This window comes from Vidua chalybeata, chromosome Z (genome assembly GCF_026979565.1).
Source record: "Vidua chalybeata isolate OUT-0048 chromosome Z, bVidCha1 merged haplotype, whole genome shotgun sequence".
NCBI classification, from domain to species: domain Eukaryota; kingdom Metazoa; phylum Chordata; class Aves; order Passeriformes; family Viduidae; genus Vidua; species Vidua chalybeata.
The window spans coordinates 2,318,257-2,339,334 of NC_071570.1; the positions used below are offsets into that span (position 1 = coordinate 2,318,257).

Sequence of the window (21,078 nt, forward strand, 5' to 3'; positions counted from 1 at the left end):
AGAATAAATCACAGAATCATTTAGGCTGGAAAAGTTGTCTAAGATCATCGAATCAAACCATTCTCCAGCACAGCCAAGGCCACCAGTGACCCACATCCCCAGGTGTCACATCCACAGGCTTTTAAATCCCTCCAGGGATGGAGACTGCACCACTGCCCTGGGCAGCCTGTGCCAGGGCTGGACAATCTTTCCCAGGAATAACTAATTCCAAATATCCAACCTGAACCTTCCCTGGTGCAACTTGAGGTTGTTTCATGATGACACTTTCTGCCTGGGAGAAGAGACCTCTGATGAACAGAAGCCATCTTTAGATAGTGTCTGTGGGCCCTTGTTCTGCCAGCTTCAGTTTTGCATAAATTCACACATCTGGGTTTTGTGCCATTCTGAACCTGTTGGTTTCTGCTTGGAAGGATGGATGTAAGGGAGCTCTGTGGCCTGGGGTCACAGGTGAAGGAGGTGGGAGATGTATCAGCAAAATCCTGTGAAGACATTTCCCTTTGGAGACTCCCAGTGTGTGACTGATGCAGGAATTAAAAGGGACTGTCAGTGCCTCAGAGGTCCTGGAATATGCTGGAAAGCATGCACAACCCTGGTGCCTGGTGCTTGGAATGCAGACACACACCATCCCAAGGAAAACTGAGAACTGCATGGAGGGGAAGTGTCTTGCTGAGCAAGAAGGAGGGTGAGAGAGGGCAGTGATAGCACCTGGAGCCTGAAAAAAATGACAAAAATTGAAAAAACGTTGGAATTTCTGATGACAAGCGTGCAGGACAAGTGGCAGTATTGACTGCTCACCTGGCCACATGTGCGAGCAGGACAGTCCAGCATGGGGATGTTCGGCAGGGCCCTGCACAGCTCCCTGCAGCACAAACGGGCAGGGGAGGCTGGCACACCTGGGGACGGGCCTGGAGCATCTAAGGAGGACAGGCTGAGGGAGCTGGGGCTGTTCAGGTTGTGAGAGGGCCCTCAGCCCTGGCTGTCCCTGCGTGTCCCTGTGTGCAGGAAGGGGCAGAGCAGGAGCCAGGCTCTGCTCCAGGCCCAGCAATGGCACCAGAGCCACGGGCAGGGACTGAGCCCAGCAGTTCCCCGGCACAGGAGGCACAACTTCTGCCCTGGGCAGAGACCAGAGAGGGGTGGAGTCTCCCTCACCAGGGATATTCCAGAGCCCTCTGGACACAGTGCTGTGCCCTGTGCTCTGGGATGGCCCTGCTGGAGCAGGGAGGTGGGGTCAGATGTGACCCCCTCTGGTCCCTTCCAACTTGACCCATCCTGGGGTTCTGCAATTCTGCTTTATGGCTGGCTGCAAGCCAGCACTGTGTAGCCAATACAGGGTAACCAGCATTGGGTTACCAATATAGTTTCTAGTTAATTATCCTAAATGTGCTGATTTTCTGCAGTTTTTCTTTAATTTCTTGCCTTTTTCACCTTGGCAATAACCCAACAGTACAATAACACGCTTCAGGGCTTTGAACTCAGCTGAAAATAGTGACAAACCAGCCAAATTTACATGCCCTGCTAAGGTCCTGAATTTCACTGAAAACTCCTATTTTGTATTTCATTAAGAAGGGTGCAGGTCTCTGCTGGGAAAGCGACACTGACTGGGATGCTCGACAGAGTGTCAGAAATGGAGAGTTACACTAATTGCCTATCTGCTTTTAAACGTTGCTCCAGTTCTACCCAAAATCTGTCATGAATAAAGACTGAGAACCAATCAATCTTTTAAGTCTTTATACATAAAATTAAGGCTGGAGGCTTTGTTGCATAGGATTGTGCCATCACATTAATTCCAATAAGAACTTTTTTTGAATAAAGAATAACCATCACCCCTTCACCCACCCCTGCATTTTGAAAGTAAAGATTTCCCTCTGACACTTGTCACTGCATTTTGTCACAGCACTTCCTTCCCCATCACCATTTGATCCTTTGGAGGCCACTCTGGATGGCAAATGGCTTGGAGGTTTTTGATTTTGGGGTTTTTCTTTTTTTTTTTTTTTTCCTGTCAGACTGACTCAAATTCCCTCTGCCAAGCTGTGTACTTCTGGCTTAGATTCTTTGCTGATGGCTTGGTGTGGGTGATCACATCCAGGAAATCGGCTGTTGTGATTGTGTCCAGTTGGATCATGGGCAAGTTACTGTTACCTAAAGACAATAGAATTGAATAAACCCTGTTACTATTACCAAAAGACATTATTTTATGTCCATTCCTAGTCCAACACTTAATGTAGGAAAACAACAGAATAAATATAATGAGATAAATTTAGAATTGCATTTATGCTGAGAGCACAAATAATGACAGCTTTAAAAGAAGCCCTGATTTTTAGAAATTTAACAGGGTTTGGAACTGTCGATTTTAAAACTTTCCCAGGCAGATTATCAGAGCTCCACCTGCTGGAGTTAGAATGTTCATTCCAAGAGTTACAGCAGGAAATCAGCATTTCCCAGGCCAGATTCTCTGCTCAGAGCTGAGGTACCTGGCTGATGATTTTCAAGAGCATCGAATATTTTCCTCACTGGTCTCATGGCTGCCTCCTTGCACACGAGTTTTATGTCTGAGCCAGAGTATCCATTTGTTTCCTGTAAGGGGATCAGAATGATACATTACAGTTGATAAATCAGACATAAATGGATTTTGCAGGCATATATATTCTGTATGTATTTATATAAATATTCGTGAAGTCGATTGCTGTCTGAAATACACATTTATATACACACAGAAACACACACAAATCTAATTTTTTTTTTTTTGTACTGTCCCCTCAAAATTATGTAGCTTGTTATTCTCTGAATGACTACAATACCTCATAAGACCAAGGAAAATACCGGCATTTTCTTACTAAATGCCAATTTTCTGTAGGTGAAATAAACCCCACCTTTCTGAGTCCATCCTCAGCTTTCCAGTTAATAAAATAAATGTATTTCCTTATGAACCCAGAACTGAACAGTATTGTCTCTGCAAACAGATGTAGGAATCTCAGCTGGGTAAAGTAAAATATTTAAGGGCTGAGACCTCGAGCAACCTGGGCTAATGGAAGGTGCTCCTGCTTAGAGACGGAAGTTGGAACAAGATTATCTTTGACGTCCCTTGCAACCCAAAGCATTCTAGGATTCTGTTTCCAAATAATCCAGGATGTGACAAAGGGCTACATTAAGGAATCTGGGTATCTTCGCTGCCAAATGCTCTTTTTTCTGCCGCAGCAGTGGAGCTGTGACAAGCCCTCCCTACACAATTAACTGTTCATTACCCTGATGAATTGGAAGCGCTCCCAGCTTGGCGAGAGCAGTGATAAAATCTGCTGTTGCTGGATATCTCCCTGTATTTAAGGCTGAAAAGCTGGCCCAGCAGAGAGGGCCAGCACACACCATTTTGCAGGCAGAGCTGCGCGAAGCCGGCGATTCCCACGTGCGTGCGCGCCGTGCTCAGCCCCACGTCCCAGCCGTGTCCCCCCATGGCTGGAGCCTCAGGTGAGCTGCGGTGGTGCCCAGCTCTGCGCGTGGCAGTGCCTGCACGCCCAGGTGCCGTGGCCCAGGAGCAGCTGCAGCCCTGCCCACCTGGCTCAGCAGGCTGTAATCCAGATCCGTCCTCAGCTTCACGCCGCCGCTGCCGCTCAGAGGGGGCAGCCAGTGCTGGATCATCACCCGCCGTGCCTCCTCACTCGGCAGGTCCACCAGGATCCTCTTCTCCAGCCGCCGCAGCATGGCAGAGTCCAGCTCCCTGCAAGCACAGGAGGACAGGGAGCGTCTCAGCGCGTCTCCAAGTGGAGACGTGGCTTTGACACGTCTCGCCTGTAGCTGTGCCCACAAAAAAAAAAAAAAAAAATAGAGGTGAATTACCCAGTGTATTCCTGCTCAGTGATATGCTATTTGTGACGGCGATGCTAACAATAACAATCAGAAGTTGCAGTTTCCATCCTTCGCCGTGGTACTCATCTGCAGCAATGTCTCATCAGCAACAACCTCTCCCTTTCCCCCTCTGCTATTAAGGAGTCACTACAAATTGCCTGTCTGGGGCACTCTCAGGACTAATTAATTGCTAGTTAGTAAGGGATGCTCAGTAGGTATTAAATCCAGACTGAAGGTCTTGGATGTGAGGCCGTATATTATGGCAGAACAGGACACCAAACTGAGACTCCTCCTGCAATACAAATTATAAATAATTGTTTATATTATTTCTATCTTGTTTAATTGTTTGTGTTTTTTAATTTATATTTTTATTATTAAAAAAGCCACATAAAACATTATCCTTATGAAAAATATCATGTGCAGGATGCACATGCTGGATAAATGTGTCAGTGAGCCAAAACCTCTGATTCTGTCAACGTCAACACTGGTTCTGATCTTTTGGCTAAAAAAAGGTAAGAAGAAGGTCCTGTACCAATCTTTCTCTACTAGCCCCATTCAGTCACAGACTCCTTATTCCAGTTTAAAATATTATTTAGTCCTCATACCTGTCAAGAAAATCTCGTCCACAGGAAACTCATTTCAAAGTTTCTTGCGCAGGCAGAAGAACAGAAGCCCTAAGCATCATTTCCACATGTGCTGGCTGAGCATGAGGAACCAGCTGCTGGAGGGTTGTACCTGCAACCTGGGACTGCAGATACACTTCAATAAACCTGCACCTATCTCCAATTCCCTCAGTGAAATATTTTTCCCAGCAAAGTCAATATTACAGCAACAAATGGAGTTTCTTTCTAAAAGGAAACTCCCTTTTAGTTCAGGGGGAGCTCAAAGCCAACTCAAGATGGATTTGTAGCCCAACACCAGAGCTGATTTCTGTCACCTTTGGTGACTTGTACTTGTTTTTTTTAATGCCAAATGTTTCTATGGCATAGCACATGATAAAAAAAAACCCAAACATGGACTCCCAAATCCCCACAGAGATGACTGCCAGACCTTGTTCCACATGCGCTGATCCAAACAATGAACACAAAAATCAGAAAACCAGGAGCCCAAAGGACAACAGGAATTCACTCAGATCCACCCCTGTGTTTGTAATCAAGGCCTCAGAAGTAAATACCAGAATTTGTTAATCAACAGCTGTTGCTACATTGACATTATTGTTATTGCTATATTGATATTATTATTTTTTGACTGCTTCAGGTGCTGTCCAATATTCAGTGCAATGCCTCTCACAGAGGGTCTCACCCAGCACAGACAAAGAACCATGCTAGTCTCCTTTCATCTTCCAAATGTATTTTTAAGCTCAACTTCTTAAAATTGCCTTACTTGACTGGAAATAATTACTCTGGCTGATAACCATTTGCTGTTATTTACACATATTAATACCCACATTAACATCATCTGTGTAAAGAGGGCAAAAGTTCTCAGGGTTTTAGAGGTGCCCAGACAGGTACTCTAAAAAGCCTTTGCAGGTCAAGGACAATCACAGCCAGCCTCTGCAAATAGCCTGCAAATCCTCCAAATGACATTTTCCACCACCCCTTCTGCTTCAGGCCTCCCAAGAACACTGTTTCATGAGCACCCTTAGCCATGTTCTGTAAATAAGTCTCCAACAGAAGTCTCTCTGCTCTGCCCAGAGGAGCTCTGCCACAGCTGCTCTGTGGCTGTCCCATCTCCAAAGTGTTCAAAACCAGGGTGCTTGAACAACCTGGTCCAATGGAAGGTGTCCCTGCCCGTGGCAGGAGAGTGGAACTAGATATGCTCTAAAGTGCCTGCCAACCCAAACCACTCTGTGATTCTGTGATTCTTTCATTCTGTTTATCCAGAAGGTTATACTGACCTGTTGGCTGAAGAGGGAAATAAAGAAACAATGTTTCTGTTATCTCGAGTGTTTAGATTGTTGCTGAATTGTTTTGTCAGTGATCAAATGCAAGGTTAAGTGACATTAACCAGAGCAGGATGCAAAGCACTGAGCCAACCAAAATATTCTCTGAAACAACAGCCAATGGAAGTACTGAGAGATGCTCACGAAAAGATAAACAAAGCTCTACAGATCCATAAGATGGATGGCTTTTTGCAATTAACATTAGGAGGCATCACAGATTCACAAAATGGATTGGGTTGGAAGGTAAGAATCTATCGGAGTGCACCACAACTTCACCCATCCTGAGGGTGAGGGTGAGAAAAAATAGCACCGCAATTAAAACTGAATTAAATGTGCTGATACATTAGGAAACATTCACTACATGATTAAGGATCTCTTTACTACTTCACTAACAAGGCTTTTATTTAATTACATTCAATCATTTCAACAAGTAATTTGTTAATAGAAACACCTTGCAGATGAGCAGCAGAAAGCAGAGCTGGGCAGCAAGCACAGGCTGAAGAGGAAGATCAATAGCTGCAGTGCAGCTTAGGACAGTGTAAAGAGCTTTGTTTAGGCTTCTTTTCATTCTTCTAAAAGCAGCTTGGTATGACTTTTTTTTTCCCTGATCAATAAATATCCATGTTAAACAAATCTCTTGAAATCCAGCTTAACAACAAATGTTTGCAAGAGCACAGGGCGGTGCTGTGAAGCCACAACCTAGGTAGCAGTAGGTATTTTGAAATTTTGTTATGAAATATTCCTGTGGAGATGAAGTCTAGGTCTGACAGTAGGGCTAAATGTCACCTAATACTCATAAAAATAATCTGTAAATATATAGTTGGGATTCTAAAAGAGGTTTAAAACCTGATGACCTCTCTGGAGGCAGATAATCCAAAATTCCTCGAGGCTTTCATCAGGCTTTCCATCCCCCTCAAACATCTTTCTAAGCATTTGCCCAGCCCCTTCTTAAAGCATTTTCTGTGTGGTAGGCACATTTCCACCAGACAAGAGAGAAAGTCCAAAAGGAAGTTCTACAGTCTCAGGTATAAAATTTGCAAAACTGAATGCCCCAGCTGACACTCTTGTTCCAACACACTGCCTGCCTTCTTTCAGGGCAGGTCCCTCAAAACAGAAACCTGGTCATTTTGTCTCAGCCTTAAGAAAAGGCTGTCATTTTGGATGTTTCAAGGAAGCAATTTTGTAGAAATTAGAACTTCAGTATTATAAAATGATCAAAAATCAAATATGCAAAATACTTAAAACTGAATTCTGTGTATTTTACGCAACTTCCCAGAAAGCTTATTGATTGTGTAAGAAGATACAGGGTAACAAAACAAAAATCTCTCTGCATGGATAATTATCTCACAAGATAATTTAAGAGACCACAGGTGCAATGCACTGCTCAGGGCTTCTTCTGAAAGGGCAACAATGCTGCAATAATGTAAACATTTACAGCGTATTATTAACAAAGAGACAAAAGTATTAATACTGTATTAATTCTCTTTCAAACTTAATTGTTCACACAGAGAGCAGTTATTTTTTTCAGCATTTTCTTACACAACTGGAACACAAATCAAATTCAGCTCAGTTCCTTTTATATAGATACTGTAATAAAATGGGGCGGATTTGCACTGATTTAGATTCATGAGTTTGTCCAAGACATAAATCCCTGAAACTAACACACAGACTTTGCTGTTATGGCTATAAAAAAAAAGCCCATTGTGGCTCTGTACTCACACTTCTGGGCCAGGGTAGGACCAGCCTAACTTAGTACAGCTAACTTCTATGCAACTTCTATTTAGGTGTTCACACAGCCATTCTTTCATTTAATGAGCCTGGAAATCCTGGACAAGACAAGCTAGGCTTACCTGCCATATGGGACTGATTGAAAATATTACCTTTAAGCCTCAATTCTCAGGCAAAAACTCCTCTTCTGTTGTTTAATTCTATCTGCCTGTTCCCTGGACCTTTTCAGCCAGGCTTGACAAAAAGGGGATCAGCTGACAAGAGGAATAAAATATTCCTCTTGTCAAATAAAGTATCAGCTGATAAGAGGAATAAATATTACTTTGTGAGAGAACATTTGGTGATATGCACAACCAAAATGTGCAGTTGTATGTACAAAATAATATATGCTCTAGGACTTTAGACTTATTATAGGTACTTAAAAGGAAGCAGCTGTGGTTACACAGCCAGTGACATTCAGACTCAAGACACTCCCAACAGTCTGCTGATCACAACCCAGAGCTCTCCAGTCACAAAGAGAGGCTTTTCCAACATTTGTCCTCATGGCAACTTTGTAAGAGTCAGCCAAAAAACACTCATCTTGAAAAACAGTCCATAAATGAAGCCTGTGGCTTTGTGGGTGCAGAGCCCTCTCTGGCTCCCAGAGAGGCTGGTTTTGGTTTTAGGTGCCCTGCTCTGTGTCTGTCACACTGCAGAGCTGAGCAAGTGTCATCTCACTAAACAAAGCACCTTTAAGTCAAATTTCAAGTTTTGCCACTTGAAATGCTGCTGAACTGCCACTCACACAAGATCATTCCAGGAACACCTCCCACTGGGCTCCAACAAATGACTCCCAGAGCATGGCTTGAAGCTCCCTGGACACAGGACTGCTGTCTTCTCGTGTTCTGACCCAAGCCTGTGCTCTTCTCCATGTGAGAGGGGAATAGACCCACTTAGGTCCATGTGCCTTTTGGAACAAGGGTATCCAGAAAGATCTCAGTGCTGTGAGGATCAGCAGCTCCTCTCCTGAGCACCCGCAGTTGTTACACTACAAATGTTACCTCTCTTCCTTATCCTCTCCAACTTGTCTTGTTCCCAATACACATCCTGATGAAATTCCACAGTTCCAGTCTTAAACTGTTTTTTCTTCTGTACTAAATTGTGTTGAAGAAACTAGAGAATTTTGTCCCTCAACTTTTCAAAGTCACATTTGATACTAATAAAATCCAACATTCCTATTTATGGAGTATCCTTCTAAGTGCCAGATGTTTTAAGCACCTTACAGCTCCAGGCTGAAAACCCTTCTTAGCTTAAACATGGTAAATAACTTGCCTATAAAGTCAAATAGTCCATTTTAAATATTAGCAGCTGGTACAACCAGCATATGTTGACTTCATTATGGATTATTCTCATGTGACACAAATAGCAAGAATTGAAGAGTTTAAAAGTAAAAGCTCCAAATTAATCTTTAAATGCTTTAACCAAATATCAAGGCTTTTTCTGCAGAAGTCTAAATAAAATCTTTATCTGTGCTTAGAAGCTCATGAAAATGTATTCAAAAATGTACTCTCTGGATCTCTTACCATGGCAGATTGGAAGCTGCTAAAACAAATACAAGATCATCAGATCGGGCCAAGCCATCCATCTGCACCAGTAATTCCGTTTTCATCCGCCGACTTCCTTCATGTTCACCACTACCAAGATTCAGAGAAATATTATTTGCTCAGTGCATTAATCATCTTTATTTATACAGTGTCATTCACAGCAACTGAGCCCTTGTCACAGTTTTGCCCCAGTTCAAAGCATGATTAAGCTCCATTAGCTAACATCTAAGCATTAAAATCAAGCTTTCTAATGATTACTTAAATGGACTCTTTTCAGTGCATTAAAGTGAGGAGAATTCACTATTACTGAATCCAAAGAAAATATTTATTTGTTTTTTTCTTCATGTCAATCTCCACGCAAGACCAACATTTACTGCAAAATAGCTAGGGCTCCAACTGATTGATTGACTGATTGATTGATCTATAGCAGGGAATTCTTATAATGTGATAGTTGCCATTAAACAACTGGTACACCTACCTCTTCAGGGTAGCATTTTTCTGTGAGTGAATGTGAGGTGGCCACAAGAAAATAAAACTACTACTGAATTCAAAATTTTGCAAGATGTTCTATCAAAAGAAAACAGAAAAGTACACCATACTGATACGATTTTAGAAAGGGGCAGAGACCACACAGAAAGGATCCTTCTTCAAAAAAGGAGAACTTAAGCAAAGTACTAAGAACTCTGGCCACAATACAGGAACTCTGGCCTCAATACAGGTAATCTATTTTGCAGAAAACCAGCTGGAACTCTTGGTTCCAGATGTGAAGCTCTTGGAAACTCCTGGATCAAGCCCAGGGAAAACATCAGGACCTTAGATGGTAAGGGCTGCAGTTCAGGTTTAATGACTTATTTCTGAAAAGCATTCAAACATCAATGCCAAGTCAGTATTTAATAAGTACATGTAAAAATAAGTACAGCATCTAGGATAAAAGTCCTTATTAGAATATATAACCCAGTGATGTTAATGAGAGCTTTTAAATGTACATATGAAGGACCAATTTGGCTCATAATTTGCATCTATTAAGTGAAAAGGACTACAAGTAGCATCTTTACAGTAGGGCATACTGTATTTACAAATAGTAAGCAAACAATATAGATATACAATATAATACATGTAAAGTGATCATGTAATTCACTGTACATAAAATCCCCTGTAATGGGTTCCTAATGGTTGTAACAATATTTTTATATTTCTCTGGCTTCTTTCCCATCCCTAACCTTTTTAAATGTGTTTTTTAAGTATAAACTGTCTTGAATCTTGGATTCAAGTAACAACACACTCCCAGTCCTGCAATGGGAAGTCCTGAGAATGCCACCAAAATCTGTCACTAATGAAAACGCCATTCCACTGTGTACACTCCCTATTACTCTGCTCTGCCTATATTCAAAGTGTCACAAAATAATGCTTCTTACTTACCACTAGCAGTTCACCTGCTGTTTCCCTCACCATTGCCCTTTATTTCTATTTCAAATCCCTTTAAAATACAGCGCAACTGGTTATAAAGCCCTGCACCTCCTTCCCTCTTGCTGTCCCTGTAGCCCCTTGCTAATTCTCACAGAAGCTGTCAGCTGTGACTGACACAACCACGGAACCTCTCTCTTTTAATCCCAGAGTGGTCCCACCAGTTACCCAGGAGCAGTGCCTCTTTGACTCATAACTGACTCCAGCTCATCCAGGAAAATTGTGGAAGGAGCGTGGTACCGGGCGAGCTCAAACAACACCTGTCAGAGAGAAGAGTAAATATGAAGGAGAAACTAACACAAGAAGGCACTGAAGTGAACTGGCAAGGAAGTTAAATTAACAGCACCCACATCCCAAGGGATTTCTGCTGGAAAAAAGCTCTGGGTAGGCTAAGGGTCCCTGAATCCTCTCAAAATCTGAGAGGTTTGTAAAGGAGATATAAAGAACATAGCCTTGTAATCCTGTCTTTATGTGTAAATCTTTCTGTCTAAATCCTATCAGAGTACCCTGAGAATAATGGGATAGAAGAAAATGATCCATCAGAGGATTCTGGGAACTCCTAAATTGTTACTGAGATTAAACATGTGCCTTTTGTTGTTGTTCCATTTGTACTTTTTTTTTTTTTTTTTAAATAAGGATTTGAGGAAAAAAAATGCAGGTCAGCTGAAGCATAATGAAAGAAAATGCACTGATTCTTTTGATAAGAATCAAGCACTCATTTTTTTTCCTGATCAAAACAAACATAAATTGCTTGAACAATCACAATTTAAAAAATGGACTGAAAGCTGAAACAAAAAATGTGGATCTGCTCTTTGGAGAACAAAGTTTCATCTAATTTTCCGTAAACATGGAGAGGTCTGTGTTAAGAGTAAGAAAACACTGTCAGTTCTTCTTAAGTAAAGTGTTTTTTGAGTTTTTAGATAAGTATCACTATCAATATTAGTCCAGCACTTTTAAATCTGAACACTTGAAAAAATAATACTTTAAAAGATACGTATTATTTTCATCACTTTGAGCATGAAACACAGGGTTTAAGTCATTTGCCCAGAGTAACAAGTAAGCCATGACCAGTATACAATTTTATTAGAAATACAATATATAAACATAAAATCACAGAAATGCAGTGTAGAACTGAGCAAAACAGGATGAGAGGATATGCCTCCAAATAACCACAAACCCCATATATACTTCCCCTTCACCAGCCACATTTTTTTTTGGATAAAAATTCACACAATACTTTTCTTAGAGCTCTCCTGATCCACATTCTTACTTCATTTTTTGATTCTGCCATAAGTTTAATTAAGGGTAAAATGCCACAAATTCAATATAAATGCATGTGCTGCAGCATGTTCACAAAAGCCTTCTCTATCATGGTGGCAGAAACCAGATTGTCCCCACATACTCCTGCCAGAAAAGAAAATTCCAGGAATCTACTGAGACAGATGTCAAGAGAATCAGTAAGAGAGAAAAGGAATGTCAGAAGAAAAATATGCAATTTTAAAGGACAAAGGAGGCAGGATGAGTAAGTGTGCTGCAGCCATTGCCTACAATTCAAGAGAGACAAACAATGCCATTTGCAAAGAACAGATTGTTATGGTTATTTGTTTCCAAGAGCTCTGCATTTACCTGAAGTGCAGCCCAAGAGATGAGGGTAAGGCAGGTTAAGGGCTTGTGGATTTCCAGTGAGCTGGTGGATGTTATGGAGAGATTCAGATGGACAAAGATTCTACACCTGAACCCCTGAATTTTTTTGTACCACAGCTGAGCCATGCAGACTCCTTGCTAGTTTATACACAAAAATGCATTTACCCATTGGCCAGCAAACTACCTTCCTTGAAACAACATCACATCTGCATTTGACTGGAAGATCTTTGTGACAAGGGAGTTCTTTGCCCATTTCGTGCCAAGAAGAGCAATTAGGATTTTGGGAATCTAAACTACATTTTTCAGGGTGCCTAGGAACCAACCCCTGCAAAATGGATGTGCAGTGCTCTGAAGAGCACTAAGCACACACTAGTTTAGAACTCTGATTGTCTGACTCCTGATCAGGCAGTCAATGATCTTTGCTGCCTTCAGAACATCTACTCCATCTTACATTACAGAACTGAAGTTGCACAGCAAGAATCCATTACAAGATTTCTGCATAAGTGATGTTATTCCTGCTTTCAGAACTAAGGATAATCAAAGTCATGTTTTGTCTAAATCAGGAAAGATTATGAGTATCAGAGGAACACTTGTTTCCAGTTCTGTGTTGAACCCAGGTTCTTCAAGGGGGAACGTGATGTTTGTTAAAGTATAATGAACGAGAGAGGAATTCTTACCCGGACAAGTTTTTCTGAATCACCTCTCCATTTGCTGACAATGGTGGATGCAGATATGTTGAAAAAGGTTGTATTGCATTCTGTGGCAACAGCCTTTGCAAGCAAAGTTTTTCCAGTACCTACAAACAACAGGGTTTGAGAAATTCACTCTCCAAAGGAATAAAATGTGAATTTTTTAATAAATTCCCCTCATCCTACTACCAGTCAGGTAAAACCAGTAAAAACTCACAGAATGGTTTGGGTTGAAGGGGACCTTTAAATGCCATTGCGTGGTGCAATGACCAGACACATCTCCCACTATCCCAGGCTGCTCCAAGCTCTGTCCAAGCCTTGGACACTTCCAGGGATGCAGGGGCAGCCACAGCTGCTCTGGGCACCCTGTGCTGGGGCCTGCCCACCCTCCCAGCCAGCAATTCCCAGTTCCCAACATCCCATCTGTCCCTGCCCTCTGGCAGTGGAAGCCATTGCCTGTGTGCTGTCCCTGCATGCCTTGTCCCCAGTCCCTGTGCAGCTCTCCTGGAGCCCCTTGAGGCCCTGGCAGGGGCTCTGAGCTCTCCCTGGAGCCTTCTCTTGTGCAGCTGAACAGCCCCAGCTCTGCCAGGCTGGCTCCAGAGCAGAGGGGCTCCAGCCCTAATAATATTTTGTGGCCCTTTCAGGATTGTTGGAGAAAGTCAGGTAATACACAACTGCAAATGCAGATTCTCCAAATCCTGAAGTAGGGCATGCTGAAATGGTCAGATGTCTTCTGTGGCAGGAACACCTAAACATTCACAGGAACAAATGGATTTCATTGCAGAGAGATGCTCTGCAACCGGACTCAGGTGGTTCTTGTGCCCTCTGCCCCCTTCCAGCCACATCCTGGTGTCAAAGTGGGGCAATGGGAACAGGGAAGCTGCACTAACAAGGAAAACGCACAGCTAGAAGAAGGCAAAGCTTCCACCCCATTCCCAAAACAACCCCTAAAAGCAGAAGAAAGGAAGGACATTTTTCAGTACAGAGCTAAGTCCATGGCAGATTTATTGACATATCATAGGATCATGCCAAACTTGATTAAAAAGGTCCAAGCTGAGTAAAAACAGAGATCCGAGTCTTCATTCCCCTGAATTGCTAGTGTAAGTACTGTCTCTGGAAGATTCAGGTATAAAAATAGCCAAGGCTCACAAGAAAGGCCAGGTTTGAGTGTCAGAGATTAACATAACCATCCAACATTCTCTTCTTTTAATTTATGTACAGAACGTGTTCTTTTTTAACAAACTGATCTAATTAACATTGATGATTTATCCACAGGATAAAACAAGAAGCAGTGACAAACACAAAGATGTGGTGAAAAGATCTCCATACCTGGCGGTCCGTACAGCAATAATCCTTTCCAAGGGGACAGAATGCCAGTAAACAGTTCTGGATACTGTAGGAAAGTAATTCAGATATTTAAAATGTATAATCTAAAACAAACTCCAAAGGATTGTAGTCCTCATCTTCACTGCTCCTAGCACATTCAAGAAACATAAGAAATTTGAAGAGAGGCATAAAACCACACCAAAACAATGTGACGTGTATGATCTGAGTACTGAGAAAAATGCTGTATTTATTATTTGAAATCTGATTCCAGTGTTTGTTTTTTTTTTTTCAAGTGACATTCTCTTCTGTAAGTCATTTTTCATGGAATTAATATACGCTAAATCCAGCACTTCTTACAATGCCAAAGGTGCCAAAGAACCGGACCTAACCCTTACAATATTAATATTGAAAGGTAATTTTCCTGTAGAAGAATGCAGGTGCCATTTCAGATGGAACAGGAATAGTTCTGGCATGAAACGGGAACACCAACAGCTCTAACACAATGAGAACCCTAAAACACCACTGTAATTGCAAGGAAACAAGCTAACGAGCCCAACACTGGTTTTGCCAAACCTATTTAGCACCTTACCTTTATGGGGTAAACAACTGCTTCCTTGACCAGCCTTTTAGCTGCATCCAGTCCTATAATATCATCCCACTTCACGTTCGGCTTATGGAGATAAATGTCCTGCAACACACATCACATCTTGTTAGCAAAACTCCTTTTGCAGTCGGGTAGTGACTCTGGCAAAGTACAAGGATCGACTCAGGGATAAAATAGCGGTGCTGTTAAGTGATACAGGCTGTATTATTTAACCCCAGGTACCAGGGACCTCCCAGGAGGGAAGCACACACAGCAATCACTTCCCCTCAAGGCCCCAGTTTCCCTAATGTAATCCTAGCAAATGTAGATGCTGAGCAGATCTTCTTCAGATCTGTTTTCTGTTAGTTTGGTTTACCAACCAACCAACATATCAAGAGCAATTGTGATAAGAAGGTTTACCAACCCTAATATTTTGTCTCTACTGCTACAAGTATTGGATGTTTAAAAAAAAAAGTAAAAGTAATCGTAGTGGCACATTGGTTCAAGTTTACACCCATCAATGGACTTCAGTAATTCAAATTACATCTGAATCTTTCAGCTGAAACACCTTTTGACACTCATTCTTCAGTGAATTTTTCTTCCCTCTTTTAAACATGCTTATTTTATAGTCACAATTTCCACAGCTCACTCATGTGCAATGTAAAAATATTTTGGTTTTTTTTAAAACTTGATGCTCAGTAACTTTATGGTTGCACCTATTACTTACATTATTATCCATTATAATGTCAATCCCTATTACTTATGTTATTTCTTGTGTTGCAAGTAACAGTGAAAAAATTCTATTTACTCCACTCTATCCAAGATTTTATATGCTGCAAGAAAAGCTGTGAGAAACTCTGCAACAGGAAGATATTTTTCCCCTAAGAGTCTATCAAAAGATATATGGTAATTAAGTCTATGCCCTGAAACACTCATTAAATGAATTTCATTCAATTTAATTTATCAAACTTTCCAAATCTTCTATGAATCTTTCCATTTGCCTTCATAATATTTTGTAGCTTTGTGTTCCAGGGGCTAATTGTTCTGCAAAAAATATCGCATCCTCAGTACAAATACTCAGGATAAATTCTGCTCTCCAACAAAAATACTCCACACAGACTGAAGAAAAATTATGTGGTTGTATCCAAGGGGAAAAGTTAATTCAATTAGAAAAAAATTATTTATATAGAGTAGATTACACTTTCCCTGTCTATTAACAGTGAATTAAGATGAATCAGATTTCTGCTATTAAGTAGAGACTTACATAACTGTTTCCAAATTAAATTAGATTGTGTTATGAAATAGATATAACATGCTATTTATTTGTATTGATTTATACAGTGTTGATTACCATAGCAACTAGGAACATACCATAATGGAGCACAATTCAAAAAACACACAATAACAAATTGAAAGCTATCTTTTATTGCTTTTTTTTTTGTTAATGCAGCAGCAAAAACAACATTATTTTAAAGGTCTACCATAAATAAAAGACCAGACAGGAATTGAAACAAATGAGAATTTTCTTACTTTAAGGTTGGAAAGACATTTCCTAAGACATTTCTTAAGTTCTACTAAACATCAAATACAAAACTTGCAGACCAAGAATTTCGGCCATACACAGATATAAAAATCTGTGCAAAAGTCTTCCAGCCTTTTTAGAAAGACGATTATAAGCAGGTTTACTCAAGCTGATACCACTCATGATATTTATATCCAGAAAGTCACAATACTACCAAACACTGTGGTGTTATGAATTCTTTTGGATGAATGACTCACCCAAAAGTGGTGGATGCTAAGCACTTGTGTGTGCTGTAGCCACGGATCCCCAGCAGACCAGGGCCGGTTTGTTGGGCTATGCTTCAACCCAGGAATTAAATAAAATGCTGCTGACAATGCTGTGCTTCCCACCAGAGGTCAAGCTGCCCATTCTGGAAGAATCCCCAAGTCTGCCCTGGTGTATTATTGATGCTGCTCTGGCAGTGCTGGGATGAGTGCACTGCTTGCAGAGCCCACAGTTACAGCATCTCTCCACTGCACCACGTGAGAATGCACAGGGAGTGCAGATCATGCAGGCTGTAAAAAGCAAGGCACAGGGCAAGTACTAGGCCAGTGGCCCCTGGGCTGTCCCAGCCAGGCTGTGACACAGCCCCAGTCCCTGTGCTGGCACTGCTGAGGCACCTCCAGTGCTGGGGACAGCTCTGGGCCCTCAGGACAAGAGAGACACTGAGGGGCTGGAGCGTGTCCAGGGCAGGGAACGGAGCTGGGAATGGGCTGGAGCCCCAGGAGAGGCTGAGGGAGCTGGGAAGGGGCTCAGCCTGGAGAAAAGGAGGCTCAGGGGGACCTTGTGGCTCTGAACAGCTCCTGACAGCCAGGGGGACAGCCAGGGGGACAGCTCTGCTCCAGGGAACAGGGACAGGAGGAGAGGGAACGGCCTCAGGCTGGCCCAGGGCAGGCTCAGGGTCTGCGTTGGGAGCAATTCTTTCATGGAAAGGTTTATCAAGCCTTGATGCAGGCTGCCTGGGGCAGTGGTGGAGTCGTCATCCCTGGAGTTTAAAAGACGTGTTGATATGGCATATGGGGACATGGGTTAGTGGTGGCCTTGGCAGTGCTTGGCAGTGCTGACCTGTTGACTTGAGATGGCTCTCCCAACCTAAATGATTCTCTGCTGCTAAACCATGCAGGAATACCAGGGTTTAATAGTAGTTTTGGTAGATGCTATTTAGTAGATACATTCAGAATTCAGATATTGCTGTGATACTGGCACACCAGTATCACAGAATGACTACAGCCCTATGCCTGGAATGGAAACTTCAGCCGAGGGGTGGAATCAAGTTTTTTTCTCACTACCTGATCACAGCTAGATAAAACACTAGATAATAGTTGGTTTTAGCTAATATATTTAAATCTCTCCAGTTAAGTATTGCACTTTCTTTTGCAGCAAAGAAGAAAGCCATGACAGTCTGCACAACATGATGAAATTACCTGTTCCCCATTAGAAAGGAATGGACTTAATTATTTCCTCCCACTGTGCATCAGAAAGAAATATCATTACCTGTAAAGAAATGAATTGTTGGGGAGCTATGTGGAGGGAAAAATAATTTGCACATTCAAGAATGAGCACTATCAGTGACAGTAAGAAGACACAAACAGCATTCCCAGATGACAAAGATAACTAAAATCTCTCTACAACTGACATGGAGATCTGCTCTTACTTTGCTTACAACCACTGCAAGTTCTCTCATCTCACCAGTCATGCCAGTAAAAGCACTAAGAGGTTTCAATAATCGTTCCTAAAAGAGAAAAACAAGTTCTTGTCAGACTGCAAGTATTTTTAGGCAAACTATTATGTATTTTTTAAAAAACTGATACATCATAGTACTATCAATTTTAAAAGTTGTAGAAATATGTGTAATAATACAAATTTTAAAGTAAACCATATTTGCAGTGTCATATTTTCCTCTGACAGAATCTAACCTTAATCAACATTAAAATAAGCAACTTTCTTATTGCATTTATAGTCCTAAATATGCCCTACATAGATTAAGAGGAGTGAAAAATGTAACCGTAGGTCACTGTTTTGTAACAATTTCTTTTTGGATAGTTTCTTCCAGTGTAGCAAGTTGCCAGGCAGACAAGCACCATGAAAGCTGGATGCACTATGTAAGTTCTGGCTTGTGTCTGCAGTGTTTACAGAAAACTTATCTCAACCATCAAAATTCTGTTGTTGAGGCAAATGCTAGAGACTTACTGAGCTGAAAGGAACCAGGATTTCAGCCCAAGAACTTCTGCAGGTGTCTGCAAATTTATTTTTTTTTTTATCTTAAGGCCTCATTTTTATTTGTTGCCTGCTTTCATGTTTGGAAAAAACAACTGTCATTAAATTAGACCACTATCAAGTATGGCTGTCCCTTCAAGGAGGAAATACACCTCTGAGAAATCCAAGGCCTTTTCTAGCACTTTGGAACAAAAACAACGTTGTTGCAGTATTTTGTTTTGTTCCTGGTAGGGCAAAACTCAATTTCATATTGGTTGGATGGAAATATGAACAGAAACACTTACTGATGGATCTGGATCACAATTAAGGCTGTTCAAGGGAATTCCATCTGGTGACACTCTGACAGCATCCTGAATCATCTTGCGGAAGTCAATTATTTGGCCCTAAAGGAGAAAAAAAATGTTGCTGTAGGCATTGCCACAAGAGTAGTAGCACTACTCTTAAAAATACACTGGACCAAATTTTGCTTGCAATTACAACAGTGTGTTTCCTTACTGCATATACAGTCCTAATTATGGCAAAAATTGACCCCAAAAACTGTGGTAGCAATGGATAGAACACACAACTCAGTCAATTCAATAATTTAACTGCAGAGCCTTTCATTACCTTATTCAGGAATTCAAAATTTACCTTCAATCATAGTTATTTATCACCAGGGTTTTAAAAAAAGAAATATTCCTCTCTGAGTATGTTTGAAATAGTATTTAATGCAAAAAGTGCCTCCTATGCAAGGAAGTATAAAACTTTTTATACAAAATTATAAAACTGACTCTTCAGCTGACTATACAGAAACATTTTTATATAAAAATAGACAAAAAACCCTACCATTTGATATTTTTGAAAACCTCTGTGATTTTTCTTCCCCACATAGATATTCCTCTGAGAAACCACATACCAGGTTTCCACCAACCTTTCTTGGGTGAGAGCTGTCTGCTCCAGTTTTGCTGATTCCTGAGATGCTTAAGCCAAAATCAGATTGATCCAGAGAATCTGCACCATCACTATCCTAAAGAAAAATGCCTTTTAAAACAGACGTGTTGCCAAGTAAATCAATTGAAGGTATTACACGATAGGTATCATTCCCTCTCTTCACACAGGTCCAGATGAAGTTCCAAGAGAAATACTGATCATTTAAACACCACTATAGATTTAATTGGACTTCACCTGACTGGTGACAGCAGTGAAAGCCAAGGCTCTGGAGCTCAGCAGTGAAGTTATTCCCTGTACTGAGCAGAAAACTGCATTTTACATAAGAAGCAACTCTTACGAAGAGTGGAAATGACAGGCCAAGTAAAAGGCACAGCATGTCAACTCAGAAATGAGGAGCTATTTTAGGAGCTGTTTTAGCAACTTCACAGCAGTTACTGCTGTAAAATCCAAAAGGCAAAGTTTTGGGGTATTTTTAGGGGTAGGAATAGGTCAGAGAAGAGTTCCTCTTGATGCAGAAATATAGCCAGGCCCTTAAAAAAAAGGCTGCAGTTGACACAGTTCTTGTCCACCAACTTCCTGTTCCTGTCCACCCTCTGTAAAGGGATGATAATAAAGTAGATTTCACAGCAATCTCACCAAAATGAGACTCTCAAACCTAAACATTACAGACCCAAATTACTCCCTCAATCTCAAACAACTTATTCACTGTGAAGATGCTTACAGCTGACACCTCTTCATTCTTTATTTGTTTGTTTTGTTTTCTGGCACTAAAGGATGAATATATTGGTATTCATGGAAAAAAAAAAACCCTCTGATTACTTTCAATCACAGTTTCACTCAGAGTATAGGTTGGATTATATGCCTCCTTTTCCTCTAATTTTTATCAGTGACTGCCCCCAAACTCATGGCAAGAAAACTCTCAAAGTCTTGCACCTATAATCCTTCAGTGACAAAATCAGTAAAACCCATTAGTTGCACAATTATTAATTGTGTAAGTCCCATCCTCTTGCTGCCTACAGACTTCCCAAACAAAATCCCATTAATTTCAACTGTACTGCTGCCAAGATAAAACGTTTAAACCTGTCTGGGGCTCTCCTTGGTGGAGGATTTAGGTTCTGCTGTACTCCCAGGTGAAGTATTTGATACTGATCGTTGTTTGACCCTTGCTACATTCTGAGTAGAAGCTGCTGTCCTAGAATAAAGAAAAAAAAAAATGCAAGACGTCAATGAATTTTTTTCTTCGAAGTACCAAAAGACTAAAACCCAAAGCTTTGAAATAAAAGTTTAGGCTAACTTTGCTTCCACTGAAGTTATGGCGTTAATTTCAATCACAGCAGAGTTCAATGCTTACTTTTTTCAAACACCCCACCCACCCCACTTTACCCACACTGCAGAAGCTCTATAAATTGTCTGCCTCTCCATTTGGGAAATAAGTCTCTAGTTTCCTCTAGCACATACAGAAAAAATGCACCACACAGTCAGGAGCATGACTCTAGGCTTTGGTACTCCTCTGGTATCACAGCATTATCTTAACCTCTGTGCATATTTGCTTTTACTAGGAAACTTTTTCT

General features: G+C 41.3%; 1 protein-coding gene across 4 annotated transcripts in view; it reads right to left on the reverse strand.

The window, feature by feature from the left end:
• Positions 1 to 1,711: 1,711 nt before the first annotated feature.
• Positions 1,712 to 21,078, reverse strand: part of KATNAL2 (katanin catalytic subunit A1 like 2) — a 28,488-nt gene continuing 9,121 nt past the window's right edge. For all 4 annotated transcript variants that reach the window (XM_053932137.1, XM_053932135.1, XM_053932134.1 and 1 more), the window contains 12 exons: positions 20,588 to 20,699; positions 19,488 to 19,583; positions 18,862 to 18,960; positions 18,015 to 18,092; positions 14,806 to 14,904; positions 14,220 to 14,283; positions 12,879 to 12,997; positions 10,726 to 10,817; positions 9,073 to 9,183; positions 3,550 to 3,712; positions 2,472 to 2,574; positions 1,712 to 2,139 (listed from right to left, as the gene is read on the reverse strand). In XM_053932137.1, the coding sequence (XP_053788112.1) occupies positions 2,000 to 2,139; positions 2,472 to 2,574; positions 3,550 to 3,712; positions 9,073 to 9,183; positions 10,726 to 10,817; positions 12,879 to 12,997; positions 14,220 to 14,283; positions 14,806 to 14,904; positions 18,015 to 18,092; positions 18,862 to 18,960; positions 19,488 to 19,583; positions 20,588 to 20,699 (1,276 nt within the window). In that variant the 3' untranslated portion in view covers positions 1,712 to 1,999. The remainder of the gene's footprint in view (positions 2,140 to 2,471; positions 2,575 to 3,549; positions 3,713 to 9,072; positions 9,184 to 10,725; positions 10,818 to 12,878; positions 12,998 to 14,219; positions 14,284 to 14,805; positions 14,905 to 18,014; positions 18,093 to 18,861; positions 18,961 to 19,487; positions 19,584 to 20,587; positions 20,700 to 21,078) is intronic.